Below are 27191 nucleotides of genomic sequence, written 5' to 3'. Positions count from 1 at the left end.
CAAACATGTTTGCCAGAGCCATTGCAAGAGAGTCCAGACAGAGCACCAGACAATTTTCGTCCTCCGTGGCCAAGCTTAATGGCCACCACTTCCCAGAGGGTCCATACAGCAACTTGCCTTTCAAAGTTCACAACAGAAGAATTCCATACGCCGTTCCACATTTCTTATTTTTCGGTAAGTGTTCAACTCTTTCGTGCCCCGTCACTAACAACTAGCTATTGGATTCGGTATCCCTGTTTTTGCTGCTTACGTTCAGTTGAAGAGATCCGGAAACATCTGAGCTGATTTAAATATGATTAATTGATACAGCCAACGTTACATTATTATTATACACTCAGTCCAAATCCTCTTGAAGCTCGCCCATCTCATGCAGGTCGTCTCCCGTCGATGATTGCGCTGGCTCGGACTGCTGTGGTTCGCTCTGCGTCTGCCCCATGAAAGTCGAAATTCCGCGAGCAATTTGGTCTGCTAGATTCCCTCCTTGAGGCTCGTTCTGGAACTGCGACGTGATGGTGGATGCAAGGCTCCGTGCCAGCGCCATCGGCTGCAGAGGTTGGCCCTGTTGTTGCCTCATGAAGTTTTGGACCCTCTCGTGTATCTGCCGATGAGTAGTTTCCACATCGGAAATATCCACCTCTGGATCCTCGTCCATTCTGTCCGCCTGATTTTCGTCACGTGATGGCTGCCCAGTCTCGACCCTGATGGAGGTATTCACCCCGCGGTTTGCTCCCTGGCCGAAAAGACTGGCCAACGACATCGGTGTGCCCGTGATTGCCGTTGCAAAAGTGCGCCCACGAGGTATTGACGACTCTCCCGATTGATTTGTAGCATTACTTGACACTGTACTGTGTCCGGCGTCTTCGCTCGCCAAGCCTCTGTAATTGTCTAGAATTGCTCTCACTGTGGACGGGATGATGTTGTCAATGTAGCTCTGAGGATAGCCCTGTTGTTTTGCGCGACCTTCTGCCAAACGGACTGCTTCCTTCAGGCGTCCTTTGAATTTGTCCAGTTGGTGCGGTTCTCTAGCACAGACTTGGACGGCTCTCACATAGTTTTCCAGTGATTTGACAGTGTTTCCCTCGTACAAGTAAAGGAACCCCAGTCTGCACAAGCTGGGGACGTAGTCTGGGTTGATTTCCAGAGATTTGATCAGGTCCTCTTCTGCTTCTTTCATGCAATCCAGTTTGATCAAGGCTGCCGCCCTATTACAGTAGATAGCGTAAGCATTTGAATCGAGGTTCAAACACTCCGTGTAGTGGATTAAAGCTCCTGGATAATTGCAATTTTTGAACTTCTCATTGCCCTTTAATCTGAGTTCTTGTACCGACATGCTGAATAAAATATTCCAGCGGATAAATTCTATAAGCACAGCCTGGTGTGAACGGTCTAAGAGTTACTGTTGATTTCGATACAAAAGGATGTTCTTCGATGATGCTAATAATGCCGATTCAGAATAGAAAAGCTTCTGTGTAGAGAAAATGGAAAATCGAATCCGTCCGATTCGATGCTAATTTCGATGGCAATGAAATATAATTTATTCCAAAAATATTCACAATTAAAATAATGTGGACCAGAGGCGATGCCTCAGAATTAGATATTATTCCTGAGAGAGAGGTTCCTGTGCCCCCAGAAATTAACCGCCAGCTATGTATTGAATCGTCGCGCTCACTACAGGACTTTTTGCGTCTCTCAAGAACTCTACTTGACGATACATTACGCACCAGATTGAATAGCATAACGAAACATCACGAAGACCGCTCCCGCCGCTCCATTTTGCCCCGCAGAGACTCATGCCAGCAGTTTGTGGACGAACTGTTGATTCCACAATGGCAGGCAAGAGCTAGCCGCATTAAATACTGTCTAGGCCAGGCAGATGAAATGGTGAAAGAGGTCGAGACGCAAGAGTTGGCAATGGATGAGGAAGAGAGAAACCGGCTCTTGAGAATTGACCCCTATGCATTGAAGGACCTGACGCGAAGTCTCAGAGAGAAGAGGGCTTCTGCCGAACAGATCAGAAACCGATACCAGAACGAGATCGAGGTGGAGGAGATAATACAAGAAAGAAGCCAGTCGTTGATCAAGGACGTCTGCGGACAGGATGTTCGTTTTGACAGGTAGACAACGCGTCCGGCATTTGTACATAGTAACCAACGGTTATCTATTCAATGAGGCTGTACATGTGGCTATGCATGTGGCTTGACACATATATTTCTATTTCGCCCCAATCGGGAAACATGTAAACAGTCAAAGTAAACAAGAATATTTTATTTTTCCTATTAAGGACGTCCAGTTAATACTTAAAAAGAAGCCCATTTCACCCAGCTGCGTCGATCTCGACTCCTTGTACTAATGAGCACCGGAAGAGCCTTGCAGGCGTTGAATAACGTCCAATTGAATACCAAAGCTACACCGTCTAATGGAATCATTAAGACGCCGGTTCGCAGCTCTATTTCCAAGCCCGAGACAAAGAGCAAAAAAAAGAAGGAGAAGCTCAGTTCGCTTTGTAAGACGCCGCCAAGCGTTGTGCGCACCAGGAACGGAAGAGGCTACCACAGAGGTCTGTTTCTCGGGGAAGGTGGCTTTGCCAGATGTTTCCAGATGAAAGATGAATCTGGTCGGATTTTTGCTGCCAAGACGGTGGCCAAGGCGTCTATCAAAAATGAGAAGACCAAAACGAAACTCCTCAGCGAAATCAAGATCCACAAGAGCATGTCTCACCCTAACATTGTCCAGTTCGTGGACTGCTTCGAAGACGATGTAAATGTGTACATTTTGCTGGAAATCTGCCCTAATCAGTCGTTGATGGACCTATTAAAAGCTAGAAAAGTTCTCAGCGAGCCAGAGGTGCGTTTATTCATGGTTCAAATCATTGGAGCCATCAAATATCTTCACAGAAGAAGAGTTGTTCACAGAGACCTAAAACTTGGAAACATCTTTTTTGATCCTGACATGAACGTCAAGATTGGAGATTTCGGTCTGGCAACTGTTGTGAGCCCATCCACCAACAAGAGATACACCATTTGCGGAACCCCAAATTACATTGCTCCCGAGGTTCTGGGTGGTAAAGCCACTGGCCACAGTTTCGAGGTTGACATCTGGGCCATTGGAATCATGATGTTCGCACTGCTTTTTGGTAAGCCTCCATTCCAGGCCAAGGATGTTCAAGTTATCTACGAGCGGATCAAGAATAACGAATACAAGTTCCCCGCCGACTCTTCTGCGTCAGCAGAGTCCAAGAACCTGATCACAAAGCTGCTTTCGACCGACCCCACCCTAAGACCTTCGCTAGACGAGATCCTTGAGCACGAGTGGTTCAAGTGTGGCCCATTCCCTGCCAAAATCTCGACTGAGTCGCTCAAACAAATCCCAAAGAATCTTGCTTTCATCACCAAGGAAGAATCTTTGATCAATTTTGCTACCTGCAAGCAGCGAGTGGGAATAAACGATTCCTACAAGAGCCCTGTTGAGATCCTCAAGACGGATCTCGAAAGTGAGCAGCCAAAAACGCTTCTCCCTCACTCTCTGTCGCCTAATAATACCAAAAACAAGTACAAGGAGATTCCCCCGGTTGCCGTGAGAAACACAGTTAGAAGCCGGATCACCAACGAGCTGGCCAACGCTCATCCGGAAAACCAGATGATGCGCATTTTAAATGATACCTTATCCGCCACGTTGATGAATATGAAAGAGATCGAAGAGCAGAAATTGAGGCCGGATGCGAGAGCCATGAAGAAGCCGATTGTGGTTAGCAAGTGGGTTGATTATTCCAACAAACACGGATTTTCGTACCAGCTCTCATCCGGTGCCATTGGGGTTTTGTTCAATGCAGGCCAAACTGTCCTCAAGATGGTTGACACGACGGATGTCTTTTATATTTCGAGCTCAAGCGAGGAAGGCTGGCAAGTTGCGCATTACACGGAGGAAACCACGCCGTCTTTGTTGTCCCGTGAAATCGAAGTGGTCGACTTCTTCCGCAAATATATGACTGCTCACCTTTCCGATGTCTCGTCTGGAGCACGCAAGTCCTCGAGCCGCAGCAAAGACGTCTTTTTGCGCAGATACACTAGAGATGATAATTACATCATGTTTGAATTGAGCAACGGTAGTTATCAATTCAACTTCAAGGATCATCACAAGATGGTGATTTCCGAGCTGGGTCAGTACCTAACGCATATCACGCCGTCCAAGGAGATCGAGACGCTTCCTTTGGACTACGTTCTCAGTCACGGCAACTTTTATGAGAGTCCCGACGAGTACTTCAGTGTCAAGTATGACTTTATGAAGCACGCTCTCAGAGATAAGATATCGATATGAAAGGCGGAATAGTTAGCATGTATAACAAAATGCGAAAAAATACCTTAAAGTAAGCAATTTAATTAAGTCTATATCTAGTGTACATTATATGTCGTCCGACTCGCCCTCGGCAAGCAAGGCCTTCAGCTCCCACTCGCGTTTGAATTTGTCATTGAGAATGCCCAGTTTCGAGATCAGTCTAGTGCATGCGTTCTTAAGAGCAATCCGAGGTTTGTAACCTTCTTCTGTTTGCAATCTCATCACAAAGTTGGCAAACAAAGGATGTTCCACTTTGTAGGCCACAAAGAGCACCTGTGGGTCGTTGGCGAGTTCTTGTTTTAATAAGTTGCCCAGCGTGTGGTCCTCTCTCTCGAACTTTATGAGCACACAGCTCGGCACTTTCGAGTCCGGTGTGATCTGAAGCCTGGCCTGTTAGATTTCTGAGGGACAATACGTACTTTGGCACTCCATCGGGAAGGATGAATAGCTCGAACCGATCTGGGGCGTTCATTGGTGAGCAAAAGAAGTGTTGATAAATTTTTGAGCGGGGTGTAGAGATGTGTAAATCATCCGATGTAGGTTTTGCTTGGCAAATAGACAGAGTCAAGACAGCAAGCCAACCAAGCGAGTCACAAATCGCATCTCGGTAGCCTCCCTGTTTACACAGAAACGGAGCAAAGTCCTGTCGGCTTTGCTACAGCCCTGTAGCTCGACGCCCCTGTCACCCGGCCTGTGCTGTCCTTCCTTGGTGGTGCACGACCTGATAGCTCCCGCTTCACGCACACGCTTTTTCGAATATCTTTTTCTGCTTCAGACGAACACAAGTTTCATTTGAGTGAAAACTAGTTGCAAGCTCGTATACAACTCTAGCTATTCTTGGGGCGTGTCTTGTGTGTACTTTCAGTGTTTTCCGATCAACCAGCACTTTTTTGCCCAATGTCAACACAAGATTCGTGGCAAAACAAGGAGTCGTCAGACCATCAGCCTGCGAACTTGCAGTCATATAGGTATGTTACGAACCAGAAGTACGCTTACTAACATCAGCAGTCGTCAACAAGGTGCACCTGTTCTTCCCCCTCCGAGCTCGCTCGAAAATGGTGAGTACCAGATGGAACACAGACCCATGACAACGGGCCAACCGCTCTACTCTCTGCCCTCCCTCCCGGGAATCAACAATCTGGGCAGATACTCGGTCCAGAATATGGATAACCAACACGTAAGTGAACTCCTAAATTTGTTATAGAGAACAAGACTAACAAGGCAGCTTTCCGAAAACATAAACATGGTCTCCCCGTCGACGCAGCACCAAAACCTGGTCTCTACTGCCATTCAGCAACACACCCAGGACCAGTCGCAGGCACAGAGACAGGCAGAACATCAGGCGGCTCAACAGGTTGCTGCCACCGCCCAGTCGTATCGGCCTTTGAATGTCAAAGATGCCCTTTCCTACCTTGACCAGGTCAAGATCCAGTTCCAGAACCAGACAGACGTCTATAACAACTTCCTGGACATAATGAAGGACTTCAAGAGCCAAAAGTAAGTACACCTTGCACCGCTAGGTTTTTTTCTGGTGGGTCCGGTTTGGCGTGGTTTTTTCTTTTCTCTCCTCCCCTTCCCCATCCCAAACTTGATCCTCCATTGTTTTTCCATTTTTACTAACAATTGTGCAGCATCGATACTCCTGGGGTGATTGAAAGAGTGTCTACACTGTTCAGAGGTCATCCCAAGCTGATTGATGGATTCAATACATTTCTGCCTCAAGGTTTTGCCATCGAGTGTTCTTCTGCCGATCCAAATACCATCATTGTTACAACCCCAATGGGGAAGACTGTGAGACAGGACCCAGGACCGGTTCCATATGACCCTCAAAATCAGCATCCTGCTGCTCAGCTCGAGTACCAATATCCCCAGCAATCCCAGTCGCAATATCACCAGATGTTAGGTAATGGTGGCCAACAGCCTCCATATTACCAAGCACAACAGCAGCCTCCCTCTCAACCACTTCAGCAGCAGGAGGTGAAGCAGGGATCCCCTGCTGAGTTTGATCAAGCAATCAACTACGTGAATAAGATCAAACAGAGGTACGCCAACGAGCCAGACATTTACAAGCATTTCCTCGAAAATCTGCAGATGTACCAAAAAGGAATAAAACCGATCGACGAGGTTTACCGAGAGATTTCGGTTTTGTTCAGAGATGCCCCCGACTTGTTGGAAGATTTCAAGCTCTTCATGCCGGATACAACGGCTCCTGTTCTGGATCAACAGGGGAGGATGCAAGGACCGCAGCTGGGTGAATACAACAACTACGGTCAGGTGTATTATGATGGGAAGCAGGCGGGGCATCTAGGTCAGCCTCATTCACAAGCCCAACCGCAACAGTCGAATGTTCAACTCCCTCCTGTTGGAAGTTTCCAGCCTCCAACTTTCCGCCAGCCTGTGCCTCAAATGCCTTCTAAAGATAAAAAGAAGAGGTGGGGTTCACAGCAGCTATCTCAATCTATTCCCTCGCAAAAGTCTTATCAGATGACGCAACCATATGATGAGCCTCCAGTCTCCAACATACGTGCTTCTTTGCAACCCAGACGGAAAGACGAAAACCCTTCTTTGCTACCAGGTGTTCCGGAGCCAGTTTATCCAAATGCCGTTGAGTCTGATCTCACGGATGAGGTTACCTTCTTCGATAAGGTGAAGAAGGCTATCAACAATAAGCAAACCTACAACGAGTTTCTCAAGTTTCTCAGGCTTTACACCAGCGAAGTTATTGATAAGGACACGCTGGTTGAGAAGGCGGAAGGATTCATTGGTGGCTTCCCTGATCTCTTTGACTGGTTCAAGTCCTTTGTTGGGTGGGAAGAGAAACCCCTTCATATTGAGAATATTGCAATCAAGAAACAGCAACTGGATCTCATGATGTGCAAAGCGTGTGGCCCGTCCTATAGATTGCTTCCAAAGTCACAAACATACATGCCTTGTTCTGGCAGAGATGAAATGTGCTGGGAAGTTCTGAATGACGAATGGGCAGGACACCCAGTCTGGGCTTCGGAAGAGTCTGGATTTATTGCTCATCGTAAGAATCAGTATGAGGACATTCTGTTCCGAATTGAAGAAGAAAGACACGAATATGATTTCTACATGGAAGCCAACCTTAGAACCATTCAAACGCTTGAAACGATTGCCAACCGACTTGCAAATATGACACCAGATGAAAAGGCCAAGTTCAAGCTCCCACCAGGGCTTGGCCACACATCTGTCACGATATACAAGAAAGTGATCAGAAAAGTGTATGACAAGGATAAGGGTTTTGAAGTCATCGAGGCTCTTCATGAAAATCCTGCTGTTGCTGTTCCGGTTGTTCTGAAAAGACTAAAGCAGAAGGACGAGGAGTGGAAGAGAGCTCATCGTGAATGGAACAAAGTTTGGAGGGAATTGGAACAAAAAGCTTTCTACAAGTCTCTTGACCACCTTGGTTTGACATTTAAGCAGATAGACAAGAAGCTTTTGACCAACAAGCAGCTAGTTAGTGAGATCTCTACAATCAAGCAAGAGCAAATGCAAAAGAAGCTGCACCCATTGATGCCTATCCCAGCTCCGCAATTGAGTTATCATTACGATGACTTTGAGGTTTTCATGGATATTCTCAAGCTAGTTGACTGCTACTTATCTCACAGCCAGACGTATTCCCAGTATGATAAGGAAAAAATTGAAGGATTCCTCAGATCTTTCATTGCCAAATTTTTCTTCCTAGACTCCAAATTCATCGATAATGCTATGGCAAGAAGATCTGTCGGCCAAGTGAAGGAAGTGCAAAAAGAAGATCCCGACAATAAGGAAACTGTGCCAGCTGTTCCTACTCTGTCCCAGTCAAAGAAGAGATCGAGGGAAAACGATCTTTTGAGGGACGTCTTAAAGAAAGTTAAAAAACCAAAGAAGAACGAAGGCGATGAGGAATCTGACTCCGCGGGTTCTGCTCAGACCGCTTCGCAGGGCGAAGAGAATGATGAAGTCGAAAGAGCGCAAACAAATTGGATTACGAATGACAGACCGAATATCTCCTATGGTGACGATCGGACCGAGTTCAACATGTTCTGCAACACCCAGCTCTATGTGTTCTACCGCTTTTTGAACACTCTTTATGAGCGTTTACTTGAAATCAAACAGATGGCTCCAAGCGTCAACAAAGAGATCAAATCGAGAAAGGTGACACCTTTTGCCAAGGATTTGGGTCTGATCAATGATCAATTAGAGGAGATGGGTATCAACATTAAGGGCGATGACTCGTACAATGAAGCTCTGGAACTTTGCGCAAAAGTCATTGAGGGCTCTTTGGACCAAAACAATTTTGAAGAGACCCTCCGTCAAGGATTCCGCAACAAAGCATTTAAGCTGTTCACCGTGGACAAGGTTATTTCTGGTCTTTTGAAGCACTGCCACAACATTGTTAGTGACTCAAAGTGTACCGAAATCGTTCTGCTGATGGAGAAGGACCGGAACAACTCCAAGACGACCGCAAGAGACCAAATCATCTACAGAATGCAGGTCCGCAACCTGATGGCTTCGGATGAGAACATGTTCAAGATTGTTTTCAACAAGGCTGCCAACGACACGACGATCACATTCTTGGCATTGGACGATACCACGATCCGTGATGACTCGAAGACACCAGAAGAGAAGTGGAACTACTATCTCACCAGTTACGCCATGTCCCATCCTACAGAAGGTATTGATCCAAACGCAATTTTGCTTCCTTTCTTGAAGTCCAACGTCGAAGAGGAAGAGGAGGAGGAAGGAGAGATTGATGGTATCGCAGACTCCAAGCTGAAGGTCAAAATTGATAAGGAGACGTACAGATTAGTGTTTGAGCCGGGCTCTTATGATGTGTTTGTGCGGGACACTGCATTCAGCAAGGACGAAAAACGTTTAAGCAAAGAAATTAGGATGAGGAGTTTACAGGAAGCCTTAGATGGCGAATTCGGGCTTGGAAAGGAGTTGGATGAAGGCGAGATTGAAGAAGCTAATAAACAGTTCAAAGCTTGGATCGAGCAAGGTCCGCAGGCTTATCAACAAGCGGGTAGCAAACTGATCGATTCTGCGGGAGATACAGTGAGCACTGGGCGGGACACTGTTGTTTCCGCGGGCGCCCCTTCCCAAACCGACCACACTAGTGCCGACACCAACAATGAGGGTGAGTAATGGGTTTTTGGCAGTTTGTGTATAATAAAGTATGTCACTATGATTAGATATCTTTTGGTGCTTCGTAAGGTTCTGTGGCCAGGTCGACGCCAAAGTCATCCAGAGTCTCGCCAAGATCGTTAATCCACGAGGAGACGGTAGTTTCATCAGAAGGATCGTTATCGTAGTTGGAGCCATCCGGAGGCCAAGGCAGATTCAATTGGTCTTCGTCCTCACTGACCTTTTCAAAGTCAATTCCGTTTTCTTTGGGTTTTCCCCAAGGCCAAAGCCAGAGATGCACTGGGCCAAGAGCCATGCACAGATTTTGGAACGTGGAGCCTGAGTCGTATGGGAAGACTAGATCATCGTATGAGAAGTTTGGAGGAATCTGCGAGTCGCGTCTCAGTTCTCTGTAATTTGTTTTCCAGGACGTCAGTTCTGGAAGCGGCTTGCCGTGAATTCTCTGGTAATTTGCTCTCACCTTGGTCCAGAACTTTTCAGTGTAGAATTGTGAGTGGACTCTTTCGCGCTCCCAGCTTTCTATTGTGGTTTCGTTGCTGATCAGATTGAAAAGAGTGCGCAAGAATAGGATTCCTATAGTGAACAGGATGAATACACATAGCAATGTGCACACAATCACAAGAGCGAGTTCCTTTTTGCCGACCAAATAAGCTGGCAGGTTCCTGTTTTTGTAGTAGGAGGACAATTTTCTCACTAAGAACGAAAACGTGTAAGAGACAGCTACGAGAACCCAGGTGAGAAATCTCATGAAATGAGGTATGTTCTCGTGGCCGACGCAGTTCATTGTCCATGGACAGTGGTGATCCATTTTCAGAATGCAGCGTCTACATGTTTTGCAATGGTGAGTTCTCTCTGGTTTGTAATGTTTGCATTTGGAACAGTACTTGTACCATTGTTTCTGCGGCTTCTGAGATTTATCCACGGTATAGTTGTTGGGTGGGTGTCCTGGCGACGTATAGATGGCCAAATAGTAGGAGTACCAGACCAATGCAGCGAGAATCACTAGCTTGGTTTGATCGGCACGGTCTCTGTAGAACAGGTAATGGGCACACAATTGGATGGAAGCGATCAGCAGACTAGGTATCTATTGAATTAGAAGGCGGCCTGAACGCGTACTTACCGCTATGCCCAGCCAGGGCCATTTAAACACGATGGCCATTTATAGATCAGATGAAAAATAAATACACATTTAGAAAAAGAGCTTTTTAAATTTGGCTCTGAAAATGTCAGACTCCGAAGTCATTCCATACGATGTTCTGCCAACGTTCGAGACCGACAACGAGCTACTCAACCGCACATTGACTCAGATAGAGCAGTTTTCGCGCGCTGATGGACTGCCGGACTACCATACTGCTGTCAACGAGGATCCTCCTTTGTACAGGCCAAACAACACTATACGGAATCAGGAAATCCTCCATGTGCGCGATAACGAGAAACTGCTGCTGAACAATCTGGACCAGCTGGATAGAATCACCTCGTCAGTCAAGATCACCATCAGAGCCACCAAAACCTTCCCTGAGATGGGAAAGAGCGTTGAGCGTGGTAATCCACTAAAGGAGTTCCATGCTGGCGATATCGTTACCGGCTGTGTCACGGTGCACAATCCGACGAGTACAAGGGTTCCCTTTGAAATGTTTTTAGTGTCGCTCGAAGGCTACGTCACCATTCCTTCCATAATGACCAACAAGGTGACCAAGCGTACATTTCTCAAGATGTTCGATTTCGGAGCATGCTATATGGACGGGTTCTATCCGACGGCAAATTTTCCCACACCCACGCAGTGCACGTACGACCCGTTTGACGAGACGTATTACGGCTTTCCCGAGTCGAAGGTGCTCGAACCAGGGAGCAAACACAAAAAATTCTTCTACTTTAGGCTGCCCGAAACACTGCTCGAAAACTCATGTGACCACCACATCTATGAGCACTTTGAGAAGCTGCCACCATCGTTTGGGCTCGACCGCGAGAGTTTCAACGGCAGAGCCAGACAAATCGCAATCAATGAGTCGCTGGGATACGGCCGGCTGCAGGACATCGGCTCGCCGATTCTGCTCAACGATCAGAGCGAAAATGGTCAGTCGGTATCATATGCCATCACAGTGCGAATGATTGGCAAGTATCAGGACATTTACAAGAACGACCCGATGAAAAAATTCATTATGATCAAAGACGAGCAGCATTTTTTCAGATTCATCCCCGACGAGTCTCTTGACTTACCATCTTACAAAGATAATCAGAACCTCGGAAGTAGATCCACCAAGCAGCAATTGGAGCGAGTTTCCAGAGCTGCCGAGGAGGCGATAGAGAGGCTCACCAAAATCAAGTTCTTGCGATCAGCAGGAATCGAAGACGAGCGCGAAGCCAACGAGCTCAGCTTGGCCACCGAAAAGCTCAAGAAAATGAATTTAAACTTATCTGCAGAGCCAATAATTTCGCACACTACAGACAGGTACCAAAATAGCACCACTTTTCCGCTCTACAAGAAAAAGCTATTTGGATTCCCAAATGCCAAATCTTCTGAAAAACCTAATCAACTCAGGTTCGAGGCCTCGATAAGCAAAAATGTGCGACTTGGCTACATTGTGCCCAGCGTGCTCTCCAAGATCTCGTCGACAGAGATCGAGCAGCAGCAGGCGTCAGTTCTTTCGCAGGTGCCGCTTCAATCCCCTGTCCTGAGTCCCGTGACGTCTCCGCATGGAGGCGAACTTGCTCCTGTCAGCTCGTTCAGCAGTCTAAGATCGCTGAACGACGAGACACTTAATGCGCTGGTGTCCAAAATGGAGTCTATCTCTTTTTCCAATGAGGTGGAAATCCAACTGTATACCACCTCATCTCACCCCCCGGAGATTGCGTATGTGCGTCCAGCATTGAAGTCATGCACAATCTCCTCGCCATCGCCTATTCCTGTCACTTTTGATCCGGACTTTCTGCTCCAGGCCGAGACCCCGGCGAATGCTATAATAGGTGTGAAGGACGAATTTTCAAATTATCTTTCAGAACTCAAATCGCTCGCTAGACAGACCGGCCGCGGCATAGAAAAGCAACTGTGCCACGATCTGATCTCTCTCTCAAATATCGGCCTGGCGCAAAAAACTCTGCCAGTCTTTGAAGAGATTATTTTACGGAGCCAGCCTAAATGGGTGAAAACCAGTGAGGGCTGCTCAACCAAGTTCAAAATCAAACTCAAGTGGGATTACGCTACTATACGAAAGCTGACTCTGTTGCCTAGCTTCAGCATATGCTACTTCACTAAACTGTACTACCTGACGTTAAAGCTGGGCTTCAAAAAACACTCAACCAACAACGCAGTATTGAACGTGCCCATCGAGGTGGCCAAGATTAGTTTTGGGAAAAATTTGCAATGATCGAATTGTCATTATAGAGCCATTATTATATATAAGACGCTCAGCTCATTTGAAATCGCCAACTTGCAAGTTTCTTGTCATTGCTGGCAAAGCCACGCGTATGCCATCCAACTCTTTGGTCATATGCACCTGGCACCCCAAACGACTCGTTTCGGTCAGTCCGAAAGCCAGATCCAGCATATCGTTCTCGTCATCATCTGGCTCGGGGATTAAATCATAATAATCGGGATCGACTATAATATGGCACGTGGAGCAGGCGCACGAGCCTCCACACGCACCTTCCATGTCAATATGGTTAGCCTGGGCGATATCAAGGATTGAGTCGCCCTCGGCCACCTCAAATGTCTTCTGTGATCCGTCTTTGGTGATGAAAGTGATGTGCAATTCTTCTCCGGGGTTCGGCTTTTTGATATGTCCGTGAAAAATAGGAGTTGTCGAATGCAGTGGTCGTATCCACTTTGTTTGTGTATACGGAATCGTACGTATCACAGACGGCCTGAACAAGGGCCTGGTGCCTTTTAATGCTGCGATTCTCATGAAGGAGTTTTTATATATAGAGATTACTTTAGTCCTGAAAATTATTGGCTCGGGCCCCGGTTATGGAGCACTCGGAGAAAAGAGGCGTCGATCGGCTTTAAAAAAAGTACAGCACTATCTGGAATAATTCTTTATGTCTTTGTTTGATAACTACGAGACCGACTTCAAGCTGGCCTTTTCGGAGGCCCAACAAAAGCTGAATCAAATATATGGGCTGGCAGATCAAAATACACGCGTGGACCTCATGAGAGAGGTGGAAAAGCTCATAGACGATGGTTATGACCTTATCGACTCCATGTCTCTAGAAGTGCACCAGCTTGCCACCCATCAAAGATCTTCCTACAATGCCAAGACTAGAACGTATAAACAAGATCTAGAAAGACTCAAGTCGGACCTCAAATCGCTGATGGATGATAACGATAGAGTGAATCTTTTGGGAGTCGGCAGCCAAGACGACTACAACCAAAGACAGAAACTGCTCAACTCTCATTCCTCAATTGACAGGTCCACGCAAAGGCTCAATGAGGCTACGCGAACAGCTCTGGAAACCGAAACGGTCGGTACCGGTATTTTAGATAACCTCCGTTCGCAGAGAGAGCAGATCTTGAATGCGCGCGAAACTTTAACCGAGGCCGACACCTACGTCGACAGATCGCTCGCTACTTTGAAAACGATGACTCGCCGCCTTGCAACAAACAAGATGATCACCTATGGAATCATCGCTGTTCTTATAATGTTGATCTTCCTAACAATTATCAGCAAATTCAATTAAATATATGCTCATTTCTTGGTTTCGAATTCCTCACTAGAAACAACAATCTCGTCTTCCACTTTATAATTGGCCATTGCATCACGCACTTGCTTCATCAGATCTTCGTGTTGCTCCAAATTATCGGAATTCATAGTCTTGATTGATGCTTTACGGCTCAGACCGGGAACTTTGTGTGCGGCCTTCTCGTCGTCTTCAATGTCCAGCTTTTCTGCAGTAAGGTTCAAGAGCGACTTGCCAGACTTGCGCCTAACAAGCAGCGGAAATGGAGATGGCCTAGGTGTATAGTTTTTAATTTCATCCTCATCGTAATACGACCTCCTGTGCCGAGGCCTGTTGGGAGTTCTACAAGCGACTCCCACATCCTGAATAAACCGAGCAACCAGAGCTGTCCAGCCACATTGCCATTTGGTACCCAGCCCACGTCCAGTGTCTCCATCGAAATACTCGTAAAAGTTGACAAGCTCTCTAAAGTATTCGCTGGTCAATAGTGGATCTTTGATTGGACCATGATATGGACGTTCATACTTTTCGTTTGGTAAGAAAAGAAGAATTAGGCGCTGCTGGATCTCTTCAGCAGCTTGTGCCAAATTCAAAAACTGACCGCTGCCCTTTGGAACCTCAACTTTGAGATCAGAACCGTAATAAAGATAAAATCTAAGCAGCGATTCGATCAGCAAGAAGTTTGTAGGAAACCAAATTGGTCCTCTCCAATTGGAGTTTCCTCCAAAAAGACCAGAGTCAGACTCTCCTGGCAGGTAATTGATGGTATACACTTGGCCATTAATATTCATGGACACGGGATTTTTCTCGTGATACTTCGAAAGTGACCGAATACCATAAGGTGCCAAGAATTCATTCTCATCAAACAGTTTTTCCAGAATTGCAACCAGACGCTCTTTACTAACTAAGGAAAGGAGCAGTCTATCCCCAGATCCTTTCGTTTCCATGGATGCAATATTCCTTTCAATGAGGTACTTTTTGTTCTCGATCAGCCAGTTCAATCTTTTTCTGAAGTTAGGGAACCTCTCGAGCAACTCAGGCTCAAGAGTACAAGTTGCAAACAAAGGAATCAATCCGACCAAAGAACGAACCTTCATGGCAGAGGTTTTATTACCTCCCCAATGAATCTTGTCATAGAAAAATTGGTCTTCTTCGTCCCACAAAGATTCTGGGGTAGGAATCAAAGTCTCCTCATTGGAGACACCTGGAGGGGCCAAGTAGGACATTGCATCAGCAATGAGCAGGTAATGTTCAAAAAATTTTGATGCCACATCTTCATAGACGGGATTCTCTTTTGCAAGCTCTAAAGCAATATTCATCATGACCAGAGCATACCACGCCAGCCATCCAGAGGAGTCCGATTGGAACAATTCAACGTTTGCGGGAGGCTCAGATCTATTGAAAAGGCTGATATTGTCCAAACCCAGAAAACCGCCCTCAAAAATACCATTCCCGTCGGGATCCTTCCTATTCACCCACCACGTGAAGTTGATCAAGAATTTCTGGAACACTCTTTCCAAAAATTGCCTGTCCTGATGGTTGTACATCTTCTTCTCGATCTTGTATATTCTATAAGCAGCCCATGCTTGAACAGGAGGATTTGAGTCAGAAAAGTTCCATTCGTATGCTGGAATTTGCCCTTGAGGAGACATATACCATTCTCTGGTGAGTAAATCGAGCTGCTTCTTGGCAAAATTTGGATCTATCATTGCAAACGGAATTGTATGGAAAGCGGTGTCCCAAGAACAATAGAAAGGATATTCGAAATCATCTGGCATCGATAGGATGTCTTCATTGTACAAGTTTTTCCAGTCTTTATTTCTCCCGTTGGCCCTGCCAATCACGGGAGCAATGTCAGAGTTAGGGTCTCCTCTGTACCAAAAGTCGTGAATAAAATGGTAGAACTGCTTATTCCATAGCAGTCCACTGAAAGCCTGTCTCTGCACATTGCGAAGTTCCTGGGGAAGAGGAAGAGGTGAAACATTCCAGTAAAACTCATCTGCTTCAGACAAGCGTTCCTCAAACACCATATCAAACTCCTCCTCGTCAAACTCTATCTCCTTGCTTTTTGTCAGTTTGTACCTTATTGTGACAAAGTCACCAGCCGGAATACCCCCGTTTTCGTCAAACACAAACCAAGCGCACGCCTTTGTTCCCTTTGCCTCTGGGTTGACAGCTTCTTCGATTTCGTCAACAATATAGTCGTGGAAACCATCTTTAGTGTACTTTGTTTTATTTTCCACATCGTAGAGCCGCTTGAAGTTCGTTTCATTGTCACAGAAAAGAAGTTTCGGCTCAACGTCTTCGGAATCCTCATCTACGCCTGGGGCGGGGGCAAAAACAAGGCGGCGATCCCCTAATTTGAAATGATCCACCTTAATGGAATACTCAGAGTCAGGGAACTCCTTTGAAAGTACCGGCTTTTCAGCATTTTGCTTTTCTCCCCAGGCCCATGTGTTCCGGAAAAAAATCTGTGGCATTATGTGCAGAGGAGCTGCTGCCTGAGAACGGTTATAGGCGGTGATTCTAAAATTTAGTTCCTCAGGATCATCTGCATCCTTTGCCATTTCAAAAAAGATGTCAAAGTAGTTGTTATCCTTGAAAGCATCAGTATCGGTAATCTCATACTCAGGCTCCAGTTTTGACCTCTTAGAGTTCTCTTCGTAAATTTGCTCGTAGGGAAATTTGCCAATTGGGTACTTGTATAAAAACTTGGCATATGAGTGGGTTGGTGTGTTGTCCAGGTAATAGTACATTTCCTTGACATCCTCACCATGGTTGCCACTCTTTGGAGAAACACCTCCAGGAAGTCCGAACAATTTCTCTTTGAGAATATCGTCATTTTCATTCCAGAAGGCCAAACTCAAACAGATGTATTGGTGGTTATCGCATATACCCCCTAACCCGTCTTCTGTCCATCTGTAGACTCTGGACCTAGAAGTCTCAAAATCAAACTGCCATGCGTCTCCATCAGCTGTGTAATCCTCACGAGGCAGCCCCCAAGCCCTCTGAGCCATATAAGTTCCCCATCTCCTCCAGTATTTGGAGTGATCTTTGTCTTCGGCAAGACGAATCTCCTCCTTCGTTGGTTTTTGACCCAAAGGCATTGATCAGCTTGGTAATTGAAAGATTTCAAGAACAAAATAAGTAGCGAATTGAGCTAATTGGCCAGATCAATCCACAAGTGAAACTAGATCAATTTGCGGAATTATAAATTACACAACTGCCCCACACCCCTTGCACCGCGAAAAGTTATGTCAGATAATAATGCGATTTTTTTTATTTATCGGCTAGAAAAATGCTTTAAGATATTCATCGTCTCTCAAAATTCTCTCCACCAGTGTGTAGATCTCCATTAACATGTTGGGGAAGCGGCCAGCAAAAAATGCGTAAAAGCCATCCGGAAGAGGGCTCATTTGCTTGGCTAGGTTAGGTGGCAAGTCTTGGAAATGATGGTATTTGTTTCGTAGAGCTCGGAGCAAATCCATCAACTTGTCGTCGTTGTACTTTCTGTACTTTCCAAGATTGTCCAAAAACGACGAGTTAAACTTTCTGAACCACCCCTTGCCAATAATGGCCGGTGCTATGCTTTCCAGCTCCAAAAGTAAATCTGACGGAGGATCTCTTCTTTCAATCTCAAAGCGGTCAGAGACACGAAGCAAAAACTCCAGTTTCTTCTCAATGGACCAGAAATACGGATGTTTCAAGATAAGGCTCATATCAGGCCTATTGGCAGGGTCTTGATCTATCATCGACTCAATCAGATCGCGAACCTCGTAGCGGTCCTCCAACGTGTCCAGAAGATCCAGATTATACTGGTTTTTGATGATGTTGCTTTCGCGCGAATAGCGGTCACCAAATGGATGCTGTCCTCCGGTCAGAACGTAGTAAAAAACACACCCAGCTGAGAAAATGTCAATCGACCTCGTTAGACGACGATCACTCATTAATGAGAGCTGGCTGAGCTGCGACTCCGTCTCGGCCACATCGTCAACAAGAAGTTCAGGCGCACGCCAGCCAGATGTTCCAGCAGCATGTGCAGTGGTAGCCCGGAAAGAGGACTGATCGTTCTCGAGTTTCTTGCAAAGCCCAAAATCTGAAATAAGCAGCCGTAAAGGCATCTCCTTATCACCGCTGTTTATCTTCTTTGGTGGAACAACCAATATATTTTGCGGTTTGATATCTCTGTGAACTATTTTGAGCGAATGTAAATGGTTCAGACCGTTGGCTATCTGCCAAAGGACGTTAACTGGCTTCATTTTACCCAACAGCTCGTTGGAGTCCTCTTTTTTCAGCTCAATGACGTCCTCGAGTGACGCTCCGCACAATTCCAAGGCAATATACAGGAATCGGTCGCTTTGTTGCGAGCAAAAGTAGCGGACAACATTTGGGTGATCGTCACTTTCTTGAAGCAAATTAATCTCGTGGGATGCAACATCGTAGAAATCCAGCAGCATCCGCTTAACGGCGACTGGGCGGTTTTCAAAGCTTCCTTTGAACACAACTGTTCCGTGAGAACCATAACCCAGAATCTCGTCTGAAATTGTCATATTGCTGGTTGACGTAGGAATAGTGATAGCAGAACTTGCCAAACTCTTTTGGGAACCGCTTCTGCTCCGCACAGTATCAGTTCCATCTTCCAAAGTAGAGCCCCCTATCTCCTTCTTCTTGTTTTTCTTCCCTCCACGAGTGCCCCTTTTGCGCCTACGTGGTTGAGGCTGTTGGCCGTCTTTGTCTTCGGATTGCACTGTCTCCTCATTGGGCTTGAAAGAGTTGTAGGACGACGAGGAGGAGTTCTCGCTCTTGTTGTCTGCCTCCACAATGGTCACCTTTTTTGGCATTTTATCTGTCTCGATGTCCCCGAACCGCTCTTTTTTTATCAAATTGAAGCTTTTCTCTAATTCAACAACATCGTCCTTGAGCAACATGTCGACAATCTCGACAGCACTTTGGGTCCGTCTAAAAAGTCCAAACCGGCTCAGTATCTGCGTCAGGGGAGGAAGAATGCCTATTCTCGATAAAAATACGAGAATCATCACGCCGATCATCGTCATGACAACATTCTCAAAGGCACGGTATACAAGATTGATCAGCGGTGTGCCTCTCCCCGTTGAAGAGGGCAATGTTGCGATGTCGTATTGCGAAGGTGGATCAATGGCAAGATATTCCTCTGCTTCGGGCAAGCCCGGACGGGATTTTCTTGGCCTTCTTGGTTTGCGATTCAATGGATCTTCAAAGATCGTCGAGGAAAGCGATGCAGGTAGTCTCGGGCTTGTCAGGTCAATCTGGTTTTGCGATTTGTCCATGGACTTGTCGTGGACTCCGGAAATGGCGATTCCCAAAAGTTCGGCATTTGCGAATATCGACGGTGTTCTCCAACGCTCACTGGAGACGTATTTTGCCAAGGGGGCCGATTTGACTAGGGAAGGATAGTTTGTCTCGCTCATGGCAAACCATGACCCACCCTTAGTTCTGTCCACAAACGTGGAATCACCTGTAGTAGTTGTATTTTTGTTATTGAGTGGGTGTGGAAGCACAATAAAATTGTTACTATCACCATCCTCTAGGAAAACATCAAACACATTCACGGTGACGAACGGCAAGCTCGAAACCCATTTGACGGACTTTGTGCTGGCATCAAGAGCAAGCAGTGAGTTGTCATGAAACGGCTGGATGTATAGATCGTCGATGCTGTGGAGATTTTCGGCGGCGAGATTGGTGTGCAGATTGTTCAGACCCCACGAAGTGTATGTGATATTCCAGGCTGTGTTGTTTTTCGAGTGGATGCTGAGCTCGTAGGTAGTCTTTCCCAGCAATATGACAGGCTGGACAGGGTCGGTATGGTCTTCCACCGGACATATTTCCGCAGACTCGGGTATCCCAAAAGAATCTATCAAATCACCGGTGCGCGCATCGATTCGAACGATTCCCGTCCGTTTGACTCCCGTGTATATGAACTCGTCTCCGATCGAGAACGGCGACTTTGCAACCAGTTGCTGGACAGAGGCAGGCAGTTTCTGTAATCCTGTTTCCTGCGTGAAGTAGTATATAGAGCCCTCCTCAAATGGCTCGACCATCCACGCCGAGAACTGAGATCCCACAGAGGGGTCAGCCCCCGATATGTTCGGGTCGATGCTTTCCTTAATGGCCACCAGCGGCGTGTTCCCCACGAACGTCCACACCACTTCACCCGTCACTCGATTGAGAGCATGCAAGTTTCCTTCGACATCTGAAGCCAACAACAGATTGGTGACAGTGAAGTCTCCGAGCGACTTTTCGAGCGAGTGGTCCGAATAAGGAGAGATCTCATCGCCAGCGGAAACAAGAGTCAGCGTGAACAAGAATGCAAGACCTAAAAGCCAAATTCTTGCCAATACTGAGCGAACCCGCATAGCTTTTTAAGGGTTTTATTTTTAATTTGTCTTGAAAATTCCGTCACTTTTCTACGCTTAGTGCTACAAGCCCCATTTTTTAGGAGACCCAAATTACCGATATGCAAATCGTGAAGGATTTGCTGGACGAGTTGTTCCTTTGGTTCTGCCATCTGATCATCGATACCTTCTTCCGTGAAGTCCGGGTCCGTGGCTCCTATAATTTGCCTTCCAAAGGGGCGACCCTTGTGGTGATCGCTCCACACCATAACCAGTTCCTGGACGCAGCAATTGTTACACATGCCATCCACAAGATAAACGGACGTCGCACGCTTTTCATTGAAGCCGCTGCTTCTATCAGAAGGCCCGTTATAGGCCAACTAAGTAAATGGAGTGGAGCAATTCCGGTGGAAAGGGCGCAGGACCTGTTGACCAATAAGCAGGGTAAAATCCGTTACGAGGATTACAGCAACGATGAATTGACCATTGTCGGGGAAGGGACGAAATTTACCACCGATTGCGAGGTTAAAGGGCTGATTGGACTCCCCGAAAGTGCGGGAAACCAGAAAATAGCAGAAATTATCAGTGACACTAAGCTGAGACTTGCCAAGCCGATGACCAAATCCAAGGGTATCGAGATGCTCATACGCGGAACCGCCTATAAGAGTGCCCCTAAAGTCGACAACCACGACGTTTTCAAAATGGTCTTCCAAAGACTCAAGGAAGGCGAGCTCATTGGAATCGCAAGCGAGGGCGGCTCTCACGATCGTACCGAGCTTCTGCCATTAAAGCCTGGGGTTGGAATTATGGCATTGGGCACGGTTGCGGAATATGAAGGCACTGAAGTTAATATTGTCCCGTGCGGAATGAACTATTTCCATCCACACAAATTCCGTTCCAGGGCAGTTTTGGAATTTGGAGAGCCGATCAAGGTGGGCCCTGAGGAGGCGAGTGCCTATAAACAGGATCCAAGAAAAACTGTCGACGCACTTATGGAAAATATCACCACCGCTTTGAAATCTGTGACCACTCAAAGTCCGGACCTCGAAACGTTGCAAGTTATCCAGGCTGCGAGAAGACTGTACTCCAATCCAAGCAGGCCTCTTCCATTACCCCTGGTTGTGGAAATGAATCGGAACCTGCTTATTGGATACAGCAAATTCAAAGATGACCCAAAGATTAAGCATTTGAAAGAGAGTGTGACCGGCTATAACAAACGACTGGCGTACTTGGGAATCAAAGACTACCAGGTGGAAACAGTTACCAAAAACCGCTGGCGTACGTTATTTTTACTTACAACGCGGTTGGTGCGACTACTGGTGTTGCTGGTGTTGAGTCTTCCTGGCACAGTGCTATTTTCTCCCGTTCTCATTGCATGCAAAGTTATATCAAGGAAAAAACAGAAGGCCGCTTTGGCTAACTCGAGTGTCAAGATCAAAGCCATCGACGTTCTGGGGTCATGGAAAGTCCTTATCGCTTTAGTGGCTGCACCAATATGTTACTTTATCTATTCTGCAATTGGCACCGTGCTTGTCTTCAAATATGAGTTGGTCAGATACAATTCCTGGAATGTTCTTGTTACTTTCGCTTCCTGGTGGGCTCTGCTTGTTTCCACCACGTACGCTGCATTTGTGATGGGAGAAGTTGGTATGGATATTTTCAAATCCATCAGACCGTTGATCTTATCTCTTTCTCCAAGATCCACTGATTTGGACGAATTACGGAAGGAAAGGCAACGTCTCTCTGCAGAGATTACAGAGGTGATCAACGAACTAGGACCTAAAGTTTTCCCAAAGCTGGACAAGCACAGCCTGGCTCGGTTGGAGAAAGAATACGAAGCAGAGGTAGAAGACTTACGCTCAAGATCCAGATCAAGGTCCCAGTCTAGATCGAGATCGGGATCTCGGTCATTATCGCGTGCGTCAACTCAATCCGGATTTACCGAAAATACAATGCCAAACCTATCGGACGTCTCCATCTTTCCCGATGCGTTGCAGCTCAGGGATCAGTCAAGCTTAAGTCCAACATCGAGCAGCTCCAGCTTTGTGCATCTTGACAGCGCTGACAAGATTGCAGCAAGTGGAGTGAATGATCACGATGCAAGCCTGCTGTCTAAGGTTAGAAATGCGGTTTTGAAAAAACGCAATGAGGAGGCCAGACTAGAAGGAGAAAAGTCGGATTAACTCAGTTAAATATTATTTTAACCTAAAAATTACTATACGCTAATATTTATATGAATGAAGAGAGGAAAAACGCAGGAACCATAACTCGAATTAAACGAATAAAACCACAACTTATAATTGCAACCCTGACTACAGCTGTGGTGGGCTACTATGTGTGCTCGCACATCTTTTTGATCCTTCTAGGATCGATAGTTCCTATGTTGATATTTGGTTACATGATATGGCGAGTCGGCGGTCACCCGCCCAAATCAATTGGGAGCCTAAACGAAAAGCTTCAAACAAGATTCCCACGATTGAAGTTCACTGAGTCGCACAATTGGGCAAAAGAAGTTTCAGAGCTGAATCAGGAAGCAGATCCAGACCGCGTTAACCAACTTTATCCTGAAAACTTCATAATCAGTGACACTCTCCATAACTTGATACTGCTCATAACGCGAGACTTTGTAGAGTCATGGTATATGCGAATCACTCCAGATAGGAGATTTTTGGTCGAGGTACAGGTGCAAATAGGCAATGTTGTTACTCAATTGCAGCAAAGACTGAGCGAGATAGATCTGACAGAAACACTAGTCTATCGTGTCCTGCCATTGATCACAGACCACTACACAAATTTTGTCACTGCACAAGAGATTGTGAAGAATAAGAAGCTTGGCACAACTAGATCCTTCACCAATACATGGGACCTTGACAAAATCGTTGCATCTTGCTACAATAAGGGAAAATTGCATCCGGCGATCAAGTTAAAAAGCGTTGATCCCGAAGAAGACATTCAAAGATGGCTCTCGCAGCAGGTATCCAAGATTCTTCCTCTGATAGTGGATGGAAAAGAGATAGAGTCTCCTCCTATTTTTTTGCTTCTTCGAGAGATTTTGGAAAAATGCGTATTTTTCCAGATCGTGGAGATGCTCTCCGACCCCGACTTCTACAACCAGCTCGTGGAAAAGAATCTCGGAAATGCTATGAAGGACCGTTTGAACGTCAAACGATTTCGAAGCGCGCTCAGTAAGCATAGTGTTGAGAATCTCAGAAATTCTAGGTCATTGATTTCAAGAGGAAGGTTGAATCCAACAAGCGATGCAGCCAAATTTCAACGTATATTGCGCGAAATCAACAAGTCCCAGTCTGTGGCAGACCTCAAACAGTACAAGTACTACGTGACTCTACAATTGAATAAAGCAAGTCGGGGTGAAAACGCCAACAATCAGCTGTACAAAGAAAGACTTGCTACCCTACGCAGCGCGACCGATAAACGTCTCTTATCCTTGCTGAAGTCATCCTCCGCTTTGGCAGGACAAGAACCAAATGTCAACGCCAACTTAGACATCACTTTTGCCCAGATACTAAATAGTCCTGCAAAACTTTCAGTGTTCACAGAGTTCATGGAACAGAGACGGCGCACCCCTTTGCTGAAGCTGTGGCTTGTGGCTGAGGGACTGAGAAATCCACTGGAGGATAATTACGATCTCTCAGAAGAAGACAGCAGTGAAGACGAATCTAACTTAGAATACTCTATGACAATGTCTCAGGGTGATGACCTACGTCAAATATTCGAGGAGTTTTTTGAAAGTCCAATTCTCAAGATAGACTCAAAATGCTATTCCAACGTTTCAAAATTTGTGGAAACAAAACCTGCGGATCCTGCACTTTATTACAAAGCTCGCAAGTCTTTATTCAAGCTACAGAATGAAGTTTATCAAAGAATGCAGAAAACCGATTATGTTGCTTTCAAACAATCTGATCTTTACTTGCGACTAGTTGCAGCGGAAGAACAGCCAAAAAGTGAAGGCATAGAGATAGATGAGGATGAGATTAATGGCGATCCGTTGGCGGATTATGAAGAGACTGGAAATGAGGAGCAAAAAGTGAGCGACGCTGTTCTTCGCGCTGTTGAGGACGTCCTGGCTGACCTGGCAGATGAAAAGCGAGAAAGACCAAGCTTGTATCAATTCAACTCCGGTTTTTCATCCTCAGAGGACCTGTCGGAGGCGCCATCAGGTACCAGTACTCCTAGAGTGTCTCGGCTTCTAAGTAAGGATGTCCAGCGCGACCTGTTTGGGGAAGATGTGGAGAAAAATGGATTGTTCGACAACAACGGTGAATTATCAGACGATAAGGACTCAGCCAATTCAATAAAGATTTTCGATGACGACGAGAGCGAAAGTTTCTTAGATGATGAGATGACGATGTCATCATCTCAAGAACTGCGATTGGCTGCTCCTGGCAATCTTAATCTGGGAGACGAAATTGAAAAGCTGGGAGCGGAGGTTGATAAGCTGCAGCAGCAGTTACGCATTATAGAGCCGCTTCTGAACAAGGCAGAACTGACCAATAACGTTTCCGAATTAAAGATCCTGAGAAAGACTCAGGCAGGACTCAAAAAAGAGTTGCAGTTGAAGGAATTACAGAAGCAACAGTACATCGTCCAGGAAAGCGACAATACACTCTATGGAAAAAGTCACGTGCGGATACAGTCATATCTCAATGGATTCGAAGATGGAAAAGAGTGCATAATGTACATAATTGAGGTGCAAAAGCTGACGGCTGATAACACTGTGGTCGCAGGCTGGATGGTTGCAAGACGGTTTAGCCAGTTTTTCAAACTGAATAATTATCTCAAGAGCAAGTTCGCCGAAGTCGGAGACTTAGACTTTCCTAAACGTAAGGTGGTTCTCAAATTCCAGCAGCGATCATTGATCGTCGAGCGACAGCGAAAACTCGAGCGCTACCTACAATCACTGATTGAGAACCGTGACGTTTGTCAGGATAAAGTCTTCCGCAGCTTCCTGTCTTCGGAACTTTTCGACATTAATCCCGACAACTCGCGTCAGAGACTTGGGAAGCTAGGCAATCCAGGGAAAAGTGCAGTGAATATGGCCTCAAAATTGTACAACAACATTTCCAACCAATGGCAACTGCAATACAAGGCTCCTGCGAATGATGATGACAATAAGCCATCTTTGGAAATGCAAAAAGAGCTCTCTAGCTTGGACGAAAATCTTGAAGGACAGGAAGCGAAGTTTTCCTCATTTGTGAGGCCTATCAGTGACTTCCTGATCGCTGTTTTTTGGCTCAAGAACTCAAAGGCCTGGCTAAGGGGCCGGGCTATTGTGCTGGTTTTGCAGCAACTTTTGGGCTCCACAATTGAAAAAATGGTGAGGGTCAGCATTGATGGGAGGTTTAAGGACTCATCGACTGTGGCTGGCATCCTGACTCTGTTGCAAGACTCCTTGTGGCCAAATGGGTCGTTCCGAAAGTCAGGACCTCCTAGAACCTTATTGGAGAAATCTAAAACCAAACAGCATGCTAGAAGGATTTTGGAATTCTTCATCATTGATACGTGCTCCAAGATTTTTGGTGTTTCCAACTCCAGATTGGCTGCAGAGACAACGTTTCAAATTCTGCAAAACCAGACTTTGAACAGACACCTGGTTTTAACGATCCTACAAGAGGTTTTGGAGACAATCTTTCCAGAGATTGAAAGATAATCACTTGATTTTTCTGATAGGTCTCTCTCCCAAGTTCTTTTTCGTGTCCCATATTTTAAGTTTGCGGATCTCGAGCTCTGCGCGCTTTCTAATGAGCAGCTTTTTCAATTCATTCTTTCGTTTACGACGTTCCAGCTCCGCGACCCATTCTTGGTGACGATGCTCTTGCTGTTTTGCGGTTAGTGTCTGGTCAAACACGGGTTTTTTGAGTTTAGGATACTTCAGACTCATCAATTTTGCCATTTCCAAATACGCATCGTGATCTTTAGCCTGCTGTGCGACACTCAACCAGTCCAAAGGAGCAGTGTTGTCTGAGCTCACACAAGCTTTCCTTTGCTCAATCAACTCGTCAAAAACGTTGTTGATCTTTGTGAATAGCTCTGTTTTAGCTTCTTGCGGAAGATCTACCGGGGGATCGAGAACGGGAAGATACTTCACTGTAGAAGCATTTTTGTCTCGAATTCGTGCCGCCGCGTTCGAAAGATTAAAAGCATGTATTTTATGGTATATTTTTTGCTGGAATATTGCTTGCAATTGCAGCCCCAGTTCCTCTTTGGCGTCGGTAGCAGGTGGCACATACTCCAAAAATTGCTCCTTAGGCTTTTCCTTATTCTCGTTGCAGATCTCGCGATACGGAACTATATGGCAATTTTGCGCGTCACCGTGGATGTTGCACTCATCCACATACTCCTTGCTTGCCACAGGGACCGGAACCTGTTTTCTGGGTAATGGCCAGCTACTGAAGCGTCCGTTGGCGACAAAGTAGTCTCGCGAAGCTAGCATTTTCACCATATACAGATGTAACGCGAGGTCTGAACAGAATGACGAGTCCAGGTTGGCGAGCACTTCGTGTGAGTCCTTTCTGATTCTATTTAAGTGCTTGTCATTGCTGTGGTGAATTTCTGGGAAGTCCTGGAAATGCTCCTGAGCATCTTCAAAATTGTCCGAGTCTGAATCAGACATTAAAAAATACAAATTATATCATTTTTTTTCTC

The 27191-nt window shown here is 46.0% G+C and overlaps 15 protein-coding genes across 15 annotated transcripts; 8 read left to right on the top strand and 7 right to left on the bottom strand.

Moving 5' to 3' along the window:
* Positions 1-5: 5 nt before the first annotated feature.
* Positions 6-280, top strand: HPODL_05272 (putative membrane protein; the record flags this gene model as incomplete). The annotated part of the gene is made up of 2 exons (XM_014079300.1): positions 6-174; positions 216-280. 2 exons carry the CDS (start codon positions 6-8, stop codon positions 278-280), a joined length of 234 nt encoding a protein of 77 aa, XP_013934775.1.
* Positions 281-334: 54 nt separating this feature from the next.
* On the bottom strand, positions 335-1330 carry HPODL_04494 (STI1-like protein; the record flags this gene model as incomplete). The annotated part of the gene is made up of 1 exon (XM_014079299.1): positions 335-1330. One exon carries the CDS (start codon positions 1328-1330, stop codon positions 335-337), a length of 996 nt encoding a protein of 331 aa, XP_013934774.1.
* A 233-nt stretch (positions 1331-1563) lies between these two features.
* HPODL_04493 (uncharacterized protein) lies at positions 1564-2118 on the top strand (the record flags this gene model as incomplete). The annotated part of the gene is made up of 1 exon (XM_014079298.1): positions 1564-2118. One exon carries the CDS (start codon positions 1564-1566, stop codon positions 2116-2118), a length of 555 nt encoding a protein of 184 aa, XP_013934773.1.
* Positions 2119-2349: 231 nt separating this feature from the next.
* HPODL_04492 (cell cycle serine/threonine-protein kinase CDC5/MSD2) lies at positions 2350-4314 on the top strand (the record flags this gene model as incomplete). Its single annotated transcript, XM_014079297.1, has 1 exon — positions 2350-4314. One exon carries the CDS (start codon positions 2350-2352, stop codon positions 4312-4314), a length of 1965 nt encoding a protein of 654 aa, XP_013934772.1.
* An 84-nt stretch (positions 4315-4398) lies between these two features.
* HPODL_04491 (RNA polymerase II core subunit) lies at positions 4399-4804 on the bottom strand (the record flags this gene model as incomplete). Its single annotated transcript, XM_014079296.1, has 2 exons — positions 4399-4717; positions 4752-4804. The coding sequence occupies 2 exons, from the start codon at positions 4802-4804 to the stop codon at positions 4399-4401; spliced, it is 372 nt and encodes a 123-aa protein (XP_013934771.1).
* Positions 4805-6423: 1619 nt separating this feature from the next.
* HPODL_04490 (Component of the Sin3p-Rpd3p histone deacetylase complex) lies at positions 6424-9483 on the top strand (the record flags this gene model as incomplete). The annotated part of the gene is made up of 1 exon (XM_014079295.1): positions 6424-9483. The coding sequence occupies one exon, from the start codon at positions 6424-6426 to the stop codon at positions 9481-9483; it is 3060 nt and encodes a 1019-aa protein (XP_013934770.1).
* Positions 9484-9526: 43 nt separating this feature from the next.
* On the bottom strand, positions 9527-10642 carry HPODL_04489 (Palmitoyltransferase PFA4; the record flags this gene model as incomplete). The annotated part of the gene is made up of 2 exons (XM_014079294.1): positions 9527-10567; positions 10604-10642. 2 exons carry the CDS (start codon positions 10640-10642, stop codon positions 9527-9529), a joined length of 1080 nt encoding a protein of 359 aa, XP_013934769.1.
* Positions 10643-10706: 64 nt separating this feature from the next.
* Positions 10707-12848, top strand: HPODL_04488 (Ubiquitin ligase-binding protein BUL1; the record flags this gene model as incomplete). Its single annotated transcript, XM_014079293.1, has 1 exon — positions 10707-12848. The coding sequence occupies one exon, from the start codon at positions 10707-10709 to the stop codon at positions 12846-12848; it is 2142 nt and encodes a 713-aa protein (XP_013934768.1).
* A 45-nt stretch (positions 12849-12893) lies between these two features.
* Positions 12894-13385, bottom strand: HPODL_04487 (mitochondrial matrix iron-sulfur protein; the record flags this gene model as incomplete). Its single annotated transcript, XM_014079292.1, has 1 exon — positions 12894-13385. The coding sequence occupies one exon, from the start codon at positions 13383-13385 to the stop codon at positions 12894-12896; it is 492 nt and encodes a 163-aa protein (XP_013934767.1).
* Positions 13386-13518: 133 nt separating this feature from the next.
* On the top strand, positions 13519-14157 carry HPODL_04486 (Protein involved in cis-Golgi membrane traffic; the record flags this gene model as incomplete). The annotated part of the gene is made up of 1 exon (XM_014079291.1): positions 13519-14157. One exon carries the CDS (start codon positions 13519-13521, stop codon positions 14155-14157), a length of 639 nt encoding a protein of 212 aa, XP_013934766.1.
* An 8-nt stretch (positions 14158-14165) lies between these two features.
* Positions 14166-17264, bottom strand: HPODL_04485 (uncharacterized protein; the record flags this gene model as incomplete). The annotated part of the gene is made up of 1 exon (XM_014079290.1): positions 14166-17264. One exon carries the CDS (start codon positions 17262-17264, stop codon positions 14166-14168), a length of 3099 nt encoding a protein of 1032 aa, XP_013934765.1.
* Positions 17265-17447: 183 nt separating this feature from the next.
* On the bottom strand, positions 17448-20549 carry HPODL_04484 (Serine-threonine kinase and endoribonuclease; the record flags this gene model as incomplete). The annotated part of the gene is made up of 1 exon (XM_014079289.1): positions 17448-20549. One exon carries the CDS (start codon positions 20547-20549, stop codon positions 17448-17450), a length of 3102 nt encoding a protein of 1033 aa, XP_013934764.1.
* Positions 20550-20650: 101 nt separating this feature from the next.
* On the top strand, positions 20651-22711 carry HPODL_04483 (Glycerol-3-phosphate/dihydroxyacetone phosphate dual substrate-specific sn-1 acyltransferase; the record flags this gene model as incomplete). Its single annotated transcript, XM_014079288.1, has 1 exon — positions 20651-22711. The coding sequence occupies one exon, from the start codon at positions 20651-20653 to the stop codon at positions 22709-22711; it is 2061 nt and encodes a 686-aa protein (XP_013934763.1).
* Positions 22712-22761: 50 nt separating this feature from the next.
* Positions 22762-26196, top strand: HPODL_04482 (Sorting nexin-12; the record flags this gene model as incomplete). The annotated part of the gene is made up of 1 exon (XM_014079287.1): positions 22762-26196. One exon carries the CDS (start codon positions 22762-22764, stop codon positions 26194-26196), a length of 3435 nt encoding a protein of 1144 aa, XP_013934762.1.
* On the bottom strand, positions 26197-27159 carry HPODL_04481 (uncharacterized protein; the record flags this gene model as incomplete). Its single annotated transcript, XM_014079286.1, has 1 exon — positions 26197-27159. The coding sequence occupies one exon, from the start codon at positions 27157-27159 to the stop codon at positions 26197-26199; it is 963 nt and encodes a 320-aa protein (XP_013934761.1).
* Positions 27160-27191: the final 32 nt, after the last annotated feature.

Source organism: Ogataea parapolymorpha, chromosome V, assembly GCF_000187245.1.
Source record: "Ogataea parapolymorpha DL-1 chromosome V, whole genome shotgun sequence".
NCBI classification, from domain to species: Eukaryota; Fungi; Ascomycota; class Pichiomycetes; order Pichiales; family Pichiaceae; genus Ogataea; species Ogataea parapolymorpha.
The sequence above is the reverse complement of the archived record's forward strand: the minus strand, read 5'-3'. Positions and strand labels throughout refer to the sequence as shown.